The 10,522-nt window shown below is 42.0% G+C and overlaps 1 protein-coding gene across 3 annotated transcripts in view; it reads left to right on the plus strand.

Moving 5' to 3' along the window:
* GFI1 (growth factor independent 1 transcriptional repressor) overlaps nt 1–3,357 on the plus strand; it is a 22,336-nt gene extending 18,979 nt beyond the window's left edge. For all 3 annotated transcript variants that reach the window (XM_075615536.1, XM_075615535.1, XM_075615537.1), the window contains one exon: nt 1,760–3,357. In XM_075615536.1, coding sequence (XP_075471651.1) covers nt 1,760–1,938 — 179 coding nt within the window. In that variant the 3' untranslated portion in view covers nt 1,939–3,357. The remainder of the gene's footprint in view (nt 1–1,759) is intronic.
* Nucleotides 3,358–10,522: the final 7,165 nt, after the last annotated feature.

The raw sequence follows: 10,522 nt of genomic DNA on the forward strand, positions 1-10,522 counted from the left end.
ATATGGGACCTGAAACATTGTTTTTCTAGTGTTCTTGGCTGTCACATTAAATTGTGAACTTCATTATGAACGTGTGAGTAGAGCTCTCCTGTGTATCTCTGTCCTAGAGGAGACCTGTACTGTGTATCTCTGTCCTAGAGGAGACCTGCACTGTGTATCTCTGTCCTAGAGGAGACCTGCACTGTGTACCTCTGTCCTAGAGGAGACCTGCCCTGTGTATCTCTGTCCTAGAGGAGACCTGCCCTGTGTATCTCTGTCCTAGAGGAGACCTGCACTGTGTATCTCTGTCCTAGAGGAGACCTGCACTGTGTATCTCTGTCCTAGAGGAGACCTGCACTGTGTATCTCTGTCCTAGAGGAGACCTGCACTGTGTATCTCTGTCCTAGAGGAGACCTGCACTGTGTATCTCTGTCCTAGAGGAGACCTGCACTGTGTATCTCTGTCCTAGAGGAGACCTGCACTGTGAAGAAATTCTTTGTCTATGTTGTGTTGGATGCAGGATTCTCCTCACCTGAAACACCCACACTTTGGAATTGTCAATTTCTTAGTCTAAATATTAGCCCAGCAATTGTCATTTGAGCAAAATAATGGTAATATATATAAATATAAAAAAATTAAATCAGTGCTTTAGACATGAAAGAAAAAGTACAACTTGGTCAAGTTACATTTCCTACATCAAATCTACAATGAAATTACTATAGGTTCCTTCGCTTTTTCAATAATCCCACCCGGATGGCTGCTGTAGCGACAGCGAAGATCTGAGCCCAAACCTCTGGATGGACGCGCAGTGTCCGCTGGGTCCCTAACTGGCTCTGTATAGTAAGGGGCAGGGTCCCTAACCTGGGGCCTGTCCCTGACACAACTCACACTACTGGTGGCTCAGGGCTATCTGGGGCTGCTGGCCTAGTGCAGGGAGTCACTGACTCCTGCACCCTACCTCCTTCCCCTAGCTTCTCCTGGCGCTGACTGACTCTCTCCTCAAAACTCCGTGAAATGTATCCATTCTCCCTGCAGGGCAATCCTTCAGCCCTATTGGCCACTCTGAGACACCTGATGCCTTCCACCCTTAGCCTCCTGGTAATTGTAGTCCTGTGGAGGCTATTCCTATATTGGGGCCGCGTGCGCGATTCTACTGTGCATGCGTGACTGTCTAATGGCCGCTGCAACTCCCTAGCCTCATGCGCACATGCGCGATCACGGCGCATGCGCGCGCAACCACAATGGCGGCCCCCGCTAGCCAGTGCACCTCCTGAAGCTCGGATCTCTCCCTGCTCCGGCCCCCACCTTTGCTGTGTGCCGGCGGGTCCCTCGCTGCCCCCGGCGGCACCCGCGCCCGCTCGGCGCGCAAGATGGGGGGTCTCTGGGAGCCGCAGGGCACCGGGGCTACATATATATTTACATTTAGTGGATATCAGCTTCTACTGAGCCTAAATACACAACCCAAAAACAAATATTTCAAGAACTTGGTCTGATTTTACATTCAGTACTGAATCAATGTGTTACTAATTGTGCTTTGTTGAGTTAGAAGATCCTATATTTTCTTTATCACATTATATTTACTTCTGGGCTTCTACTGAAATGACAATCCCCAGTTCAAAGTTTCAGTGGGCTCATATAATCCATCAACAAACAAAAAAACAAAGAAACAAAATAATGTATTTAATGCTTATGTGATCCAAACCGTGTCACGATACTGTGTACCACAGGGGAAGAAGGTTTTTATTATATATTAACTTCTACTTGACTCTTTTTCCCTTAGGAGAAAAACCACACAAATGCCAAGTGTGCGGGAAAGCTTTCAGCCAGAGCTCCAACCTAATCACTCACAGCCGCAAACACACCGGCTTTAAGCCTTTTGGCTGTGACCTCTGTGGGAAAGGCTTTCAGAGGAAGGTGGATCTGAGGAGACATCGTGAAACCCAGCACGGACTTAAATGATCACCGAACGAGCCCCGCTCTTGTTCCACCCAGGAAATCAGCACCTTTACCAGCTGTGAACACTAGGGGAACCTCTACATGACATTCTGTGGTTTGGACAGTTTTGCCACTAATGAGGGTGGGATCTGCAGACATTTCAGTTCAGAATTTACATACCACTTTAAACCACCAGCCCCCTGATCTTCTGAAGTACAGTAGCAAATCTTTTGTGACCAAGTAACACTAGATCAGACTGGGTGTAGTAACCATATTGCATAGACTTCTTGCTAATATAAATCGAAGCTCATGGAGTAACAAGTATAGAAAGCACTGAGCAATGTGTAGCTCAGCAAAGAGATTAAATGACTGACATATCAGTGCCTGAACTTCCTTCCAAAAATGTCCCCTAATCACAACCAATTGGTTGCAAGGGAACAAAATCTAAATGCTATGAGGCATTGTTCTGAGTAAAGCTTATTTTGATGTGTGTTTATTTTATTTCCCTAAGTGTAAGAATTTAAGCCCACGTACACACAGAGAGTTTATGGCTCAGAAAGTCTAATCTTTGACTGTACACTCATGGTCTAACCAGGAAACAGAACTTTCCTTTGGTTTTCTAGCATGTTCAATAACCGTTTTGCCCTGCTGTTGTCTTGACTAATAGTGAAAGGGATCTATCAATCTTTGCACTACATCTGGAAAGGAAGCAGAGTGGCGGGGGAGGGATATAATCTAGGCTTGTTTCTAAAGTTATTTGCAGCAGCATCTAGTCTGCATCTGGTCAGAAAAGCAGGGCACTGACCGCTCCAAATCCACTCCCTTCAACCTGTGATATATATCAGAGATGCGAAAACATTTTGCTGAAATTTGGGAGCCCAGCAAAATGGGCCCTTTTATCATGACATTTTTAGGAACGTTTTCATCAAAGTTCAAACTTGTTCCTCCAAAAAATTTGAGACACATTAGGTCCTTGCCATTTTTGCTTAAAGTAGCACAATTCTGGTGAAATTGGAGAAATTGCAAGCAATGTGCCTGTTGCCAGACGTCCCATATATACAGAATTGTTCCTTATCTAATTGACTTGTCCCGTTGTCCTGGAAAGGTCTGTTGGGACGTATAATTGTCCCATATTTGTGCATTGATGTGAAATGCCTGAACTTAAAATTACTGTAATTAAATCAGTCATAAACACGTAATAGATTTCTACTTGAATGTAATGGTTCCCTTTTCCGATATGTCGCCTTACTAAATTATTAAATTAATAAAGTTAGGACACTGCTTGGTCATCTCATAATACTGTACCATGATCCCCACGCCTATAAGCATTACTGTTTCTAACTACCGCTACTTGTTAGGTCAGTGCGCGTCTTTCTCCGCTCGGCCAAGAGCAGAGATAAAAAAAAACAAAGAATATAGTGGTCACGCAGGAGTTACAATTCAGCTCGAAGCATTGCATATCATTATGACGTCAAGCTTTCATACGGGATTTCACCATCCCACATTATAAAAACTTAAATGTGGCATATATATATATATATATATATATATATATATACAGTATAGCAAATGGAAATATTACTGTATGCTCATCTGCATGTCTTAGACAGGTCTGCAAACCCGCCTTTCACCATTATCACCCAGCACACAGCACTTCCACTGGAGCAAGGGATTATGGGAGATATATATATATATATATTTTTTTTTATGCAATAGGAACGATTACCAATTCCTTCTGATAAAAGTACCTACAATATGAATAAATCTGATTTACTTATTTTGTCAATATTTATACACAATGTGTTAACAGCATATCAACATCTCCTGTTGTCTGAATGCTTTGAGTAAGATATTAGCCGATACAGCTCTCTGCTCAGAAGATTCCACTTTGACCCCCACCTGGGAAAAATAAAGCAAACCAAGTTCAATTGCGTAAAAGGAATATATGTTTTGTGTTTCAAGGTAATTAACAGTGGGCTTTCCTGCCCTACATACTTCTCCATAATTTGTCATATTTAGGAAATGTGTGAAATAAGTTACTTGCAGATCATCAGACAGAAAGATTTAAGTTATCTCTTTTATTGATGAACTGAACATCCAATTAAGATAGTGTATGTGCATCACTCAATTCCTCCCAACCTAATCATTGATTAGCTGATGCACGTTGGATAAAATAGGGGCAAAATACCTAAAGATATATTGATCTTAGGAGACCCAAGAAGAAAATGCCTCTGTGATTTGAAACATAGAACTCTCAATGTTCTTTCCCACAGACTTCGGGGATAATTCTACATAGTAGAAAGTGACTGTTTGGGCTGTTTTCCAACGAAAATCCCAATTGACTTCAATGCGGAATTTAGACCAAAAAAAGCCAGATGGCCACTTTGGACTTTATAGAATAATGCCCTTTGAATAAACTACTCTTTACTCAACCACACAAGTCCTTAAGTAAAGCTATAAGTAAAGGGGTTAATTGGGAAGCTGGCAGGAATCTAAGGTTTTTGTTTATTAGAACTGGACTTTCTCTGGCTTGATATGACTCTACACATGGGTTGTTTGTTTAATTCATGATCTTTGCCTTAAATCTTTTCATGTCACAGACAGATAAATCCTGTTTGTAAATATCCCTGTACAGAAACAATAAGGAGTGTTATCTGTTTATTGATGGCTATTTATTGGGATAATTATGTTTTAAATTAATAAAGAATATTTTCTTCAGAATGGTGTAAGGTGTCATATAACATACAGTTGTGTGAAAAAGAAAGTACGCCCTCTTTGAATTCTATGGTTTTACATATCAGGACATTATAACAATCATTTGTTTCTTAGCAGATCTTAAAATTAGGTAAATACAACCTCAGATGAACAACAGCACATGACATATTACACCGTGTCATGATTTATTTAACAAAAATAAAGCCAAAATGGAGAAGCTGTGTGTGAAAAACTAAGTACACCCTTACTGCTTCCATAGGAATTAAGATGCTAAGTAGCAGGCAGGTGCTGCTAATGAAATGGCCTTGATTAATTGATCATCAGCAAGTGTGACCACCTCTATAAAAGCCGAAATTTTAGCAGTTTGCTGGTCTGGAGCATTCAGGTGTGTGTTAACACAATGCCAAGGAGGAAAAACATCAGCAATGATCTTAGAACAGCAATTGTTGCTGCCCATCAATCTGGGAAGGGTTATAAGGCCATTTCCAAACAATTTAAAGTCCATCATTCTACAGTGAGAAAGATTATTCAAAAGTGGAAAACATTCAAGACAGTTGCCAATCTTCCCAGGAGTGGACATCCCAGCAAATTCATCCCAAGGTCAGACCGTGCAATGCTCAGAGAAATTGCAAAAAAAAAACAAGAGTTACATCTCAGACTCTACAGGTCTCAGTTAGCATGTTAATCTAAAACAGAATGGCTGAAAAAGAAAAGAATCAAGGTGTTGCCATGGCCCAGTCAAAGTCCGGACCTCAACCCGATTGAAATGCTGTGGGTGGACTTTAAAAGGGCTGTGTATAAACAAATGCCCACAAACCTCAATGATCTGAAGCAACGTTGTAAAGAAGAGTGGGCCAAAATTCCTCCACAACAATGTGAGAGACTGATAAAGTCATACAGAAAATGATTACTTCAAGTTATTGCTGATAAGGGTGGTTCTACAAGCTATTGAATCATAAGGTATACTTAGTTTTCACATATGGCTTCTCCATTTTGGCTTTATTTTTGTTAAATAAATCATGACGGTGTAATATGGCATGTGTTGTTGTTCATCTGAGGTTCTATTTACCTAATTTTAAGACCTTCTAAGGAATAGATGATTGTTATTATGTCCTGATATGTAAAACAATAGAATTCAAAGAGGGTGCACTTTTTTTTTCTCACACCACTGTAGCACTGCTTCGTAAATATGGCCCTATATTTTCTTTCAAATTAGTAACAATTAACTGGAACAATATTCATGTCCCCGGCTGCCCCTCACGGAGGAAGGTTCAGTGTTGTTCTTTGATGCAGTGTCACCCGGGTCCAGATGCTCAAAGCCATATTAAATCAGGGTTCATAACCAGGCAATAGCTTGAACAGGAACAGATCTTATGTTCCCTGAGTTAAAATGAAATCCTTATAGATAATTATATGCAAAACAACTTCTGAACTACATCTCATTAGCATAGGGTTAATGTAAACTTATTGGATGTTATAGTAAGTCTTAGCATTACTTCTGTCCAGACCGTGAAATTGGGCTATTGCTGTAATGGAGAGAGAAAAATAACACTAGGAAATAACGCTATTTTATTTAAATTATGCCTAACTGTGGCGTTACACCCATCCAGAGACTGCACAAACCCTACTTCAGTGTCTGTTTAGGAATAACGACAATTTTGTCATAAATGACATCATTTTAAGTTCAATATAGATTCATAATGTTATATACTGTATGCAATGTACACCTCATTTGCATCTTATTGTTCCTTATCTTATTACGCTCATAATAGTTAACACTATGCTCTTTATGAGAGAAAACGTGGCTTAACGGTATGTAATTGTCATTTGGAGATACACTGTTACAATTAATGTGACATTAAGGGACTAACGGAGCTTTCAGTATCTGGACCAAGGTAAAATATGACACTTTTGGATCTGTGTAATGATGATTAAAGACAGTAGGCTAAAATGAAGCAGAAGTACAAAATGAAACTGCATCTATGCTCAATATACTACTGTGTATAAATAAATCAATTGTTTGTAACCTCTGGATATTGCATCACTTCAGGGCTGTATTGTAAGTTAAAGGCACATTTAATCTTAGTAGAGGCCAAGTTTAAAATGTCTTTATTTTTTTTTTTAATTTTTCTTTAATAATTGCAGCATTGTAAGCAGTTACAGTAATAAACAACTGTTCACATTATTTTGCTGCAACAATTGTCTCATCTGGATCAATAAGTAAGTATAGATATAGGATAAAGTATCTGTTGTCTAAATTTAGCATAGGTTGAACTTGATGGACGTGCGTCTTTTTTTAACCTCATCTACATTGCATCTATGTAACTATTTAACATCATGGTGTCATAAGGTGTCATATAACATAGCACTGCCCTCATTCTCTCCCGTCTTGATTACTGTAACCTCCTGCTGTCCGGCCTTCCTGCCTCTCACCTGTCTCCCCTACAATCTATCCTAAATGCTGCTGCCAGAATCGCTCTGCTCTTTCGTAAATCTGTCTCCGCGTCTCCCCTCATGAAATCCCTCTCCTGGCTTCTTATCAAATCCCGCATCTCACACTCAATTCTCCTCCTCACTTTTAAAGCTTTACACTCTTCTGCCCCTCCTTACATCTCAGCCCTAATTTCGCGCTATGCACCATCCCGACTCTTGCGTTCTGCTCAAGGATGTCTTCTTTCTACCCCCTTTTGTATCCAAAGCCCTCTCCCGCCTTAAACCCTTCTCACTGACTGCCCCACACCTCTGGAATGCCCTTCCCCTCAGTACCCGACTAGCACCCTCTCTATCCACCTTTAAAACACACCTGCTTAAGGAAGCATACGAGAAGCTCGATGGCTGATAATTAACACCTCATACAGTAACTTTGGCCCTTTGCAGACGCATTTACCAGAATGCCATCCCACTGTCTCTGTACGTTCTTCCTACCAACCAATTAGATTGTAAGCTCTTCGGAGCCGGGACTCCTCTTCCTAAATGTTACTTTTAAGTCTGTAGCACTTATTCCCTTTGTGTTATTTATATCTTATTATGTATATGATTGTAACTATTACTGCTGTGAAGCCCTATGTACATTAATGGTGCTATACAAATAAAGACATACATACATCTGTAAGAGACGTGTGCAGAGGTACGCAATGGAGACCGTTTAAAGTGAAACTAAAATTAGGCTTTATTGCGCCTGTCCCTTTAACACAGCAGAACATTCAAAATAAGCCAAAGAAAAAACCTGCTCCGTTTTGGAGAATATCTACACATGTAGTCCAGCCCTCTCTAACTGGGTGGTTAGCTAAGCTATTTACCAGCCCCACATATATACAGATATATAACAGTCCCATAAGAAAGTCTCATCTGTTTCTTGTAGCTGTAGGGGAAGCCTCTCTACTCTCCTGGGTGAGCACCTTTGTGTGCTAAGGCAATGTCTGTCCAGGTATAGTCTGCTCCCCTTTGTCTTGCTGTCAGCCTGCAGTCTCTTTGCAGCTCAAGACATCTGTCCTCTGGTCAGTCCAGTGTCCACTAAGGAAATCCTCTGGTCTGTCATTCCTAGGTCAGTTCCAATTGTGAGCTCCGGAATCCTCCTTCCTGTCTCAGAACAGGCTATTTCTGAGAGAGCTCTAATCAGCCAGGTGGAGTTGGTTAATTGCACACCAGCAATTAACCAGCACACTGCTGGATTAGAGGCAAATTGCTTTAACAGAGCTAAGTCCCTGTTACATACCTCCCCTGTTTGTGGGAAGCTCGGGCTTACCATGGCCGAAGCCCATCCTTCCACTCTTATTCGAGATATCTCTGTGACTCGAATGAGAGTGGATGGAGACAGAGAACCCTCAGTCCCGCTGGGATTTGAGCCCTTTCTCCAGTTTATTCGTGTCTCCTCCCGAAGGTGCTTGAGATCAGCACTCTTCAGTCGCTCAAGGAGGACTTTTTCCAAGTATAGCCTTTTTACTGAGTGCGTGGTCATGAGATTTTCGTCAGGTGCTCCCGTTTGTAGGCAGACTGTATGGCGACAGTTGCAGAGCGTTTAAGAATAGCCCTTTAAGTTTTCCGCTCTTGAAGCTGTTTTTCTGCACTTTTTCCACTCAATGGAGTTGCCAGTTCAGTTTCTTTGGGATTGAGTTGCAATTCCACATCCACTTCCAGAGAATGTCCTATCTTTTCAGCTTCATCAGCTAAGGATTCTTCTGGTTTTGATTCTGCACGTATACCTTTTTTTGTTGCCTGTTGGGTGGCTGAAGGTTTAGCTAGTGCTTGTTTAGGTGGTTCAAACTTTGCAACCTTGTTTTTCAGGTGAGCGTTGTTCCCAGCCTCACTGTACCCTTGTCTTCATGGGTTTTAGTTGCTGTGGGATACTGACGCTTGGACAGGGTCAATACCTTTTTTTGTAGTACTGTAATCTCATTCGCAAGTGATCCCTGTTTCTTGAGTGCATCCTGCAATTCTCCTCTCAGGGTATTCATCTCCTCATTGTGCTTTCTCTGAGCTTGCTTCCACATCTCCATTATATTGTGAAGCACTGTGAATTTCTTTGCTCGGACCGCAGCTACTTGTCTCAGTTTCTGGACCTTCTTGTGCTCGCTCTTGTAGTGAGTCACCTGGCCTCTAAGCTTGGCCTCTAGCGATGCTTTAGTGATGGTCAGGGTAGCCTTCAGTTTCTCATGCTGCTTTGCGGAGACACACTGTGTAATCAGATATTCCTGCAGCACTTCTTTAGCAGCCTGCAGATTTTCTTCCTGCAGAGTTCGCTGCTTCTCCTCGGCATTCTGGAGGTGTGTATGCAGACCTTGCAGTTGTTTCTGCAGTCGGTGCTCTGCTTCAAACTTTTCATGTTCCAAAAGTTTATTTATTTTTTCAAGCTTATGCAGCTTTTCATTGACGTGGTCTGTCAAATCAGAATTTTCTTCTTTCAGTCTTAAATTTTCTCTTTTTGCAGTCTCTAATATTCAGGGCCTCTTTGTAGTCCTCCTTCCATCTATGCACTTCTGCTTTAAGACTCCCGGCGTGAGACTTCCATCTCTAGGTTGAGGGTCTGAAGCTCCTTCTGAGAGACTTTGAGATTCATATTAAGACTGAGGATAGTTTTTTGAGAGATATCCAGCTTCTCAGCGAGACTGTGAAGTTCCTTTCTAGAGACTTCCAGTTCTGTACGGCAACTGCTGATCTCTTGGTGTGAGGCATCCAGTGCTATGTGGAGAGTATGAACCTCCTGATGGGATCTGTCCACCTCTGTCCAGGCACTGTTGACCTCCTGGTGTGAGGCATTCAGTTCTATGCGGAGTGTGTGAACCTCATTCTGAGAGACTTCTACCTCTCTATGGCACTTGCGAACCTCTTGCTGAAAGACTGAAATCTCCTTCAGTGCCTCCTCATACTTCTGCTTCAGATTAGCAATCATTCTATCAGATTTGCACTGTCATCCATGGTGTTAATAGTAGCGTTTGCTGTATCTAGATCTGTCCTTAGATCCTCCAATTTGGACCCAGATTCAGAGTACATTGCGAGAACCGTCTTCTGTAGCTCAGCATTATCTTCCCTCTCCAGTTTCAATTGTTCCCGGAGCAGATCAGAGTCACGCCTGGCAATTTTCAGGGCATCTTCAGGGCTGGTCAAGGGATCGTCACGCATTGATTCCGGCTCCGCTTCCCTGGTATGGTTGGTTGAGGGTTTCTCACTATTAGCACCGGACAGATATTCGGTCCTCCGCGGGACGAATTCACCATTTTCTCTAGGCTGCAGGGCATCTCGGACCCCATTTTTCTCCGCGGGATCTGTGGACGTGTTTGTTCCTTCCACGGTAAGTGAAGACCCTTTTTTCTTTTTCTTCTTCCGCCTTTTTGTTTTGGCTGACTCCGTCCCATCAGGGATACTGGGGTCTCTGTCTTTATTTGAAACTTCAGCA

Source organism: Ascaphus truei, chromosome 10, assembly GCF_040206685.1.
Source record: "Ascaphus truei isolate aAscTru1 chromosome 10, aAscTru1.hap1, whole genome shotgun sequence".
NCBI lineage: Eukaryota > Metazoa > Chordata > Amphibia > Anura > Ascaphidae > Ascaphus > Ascaphus truei.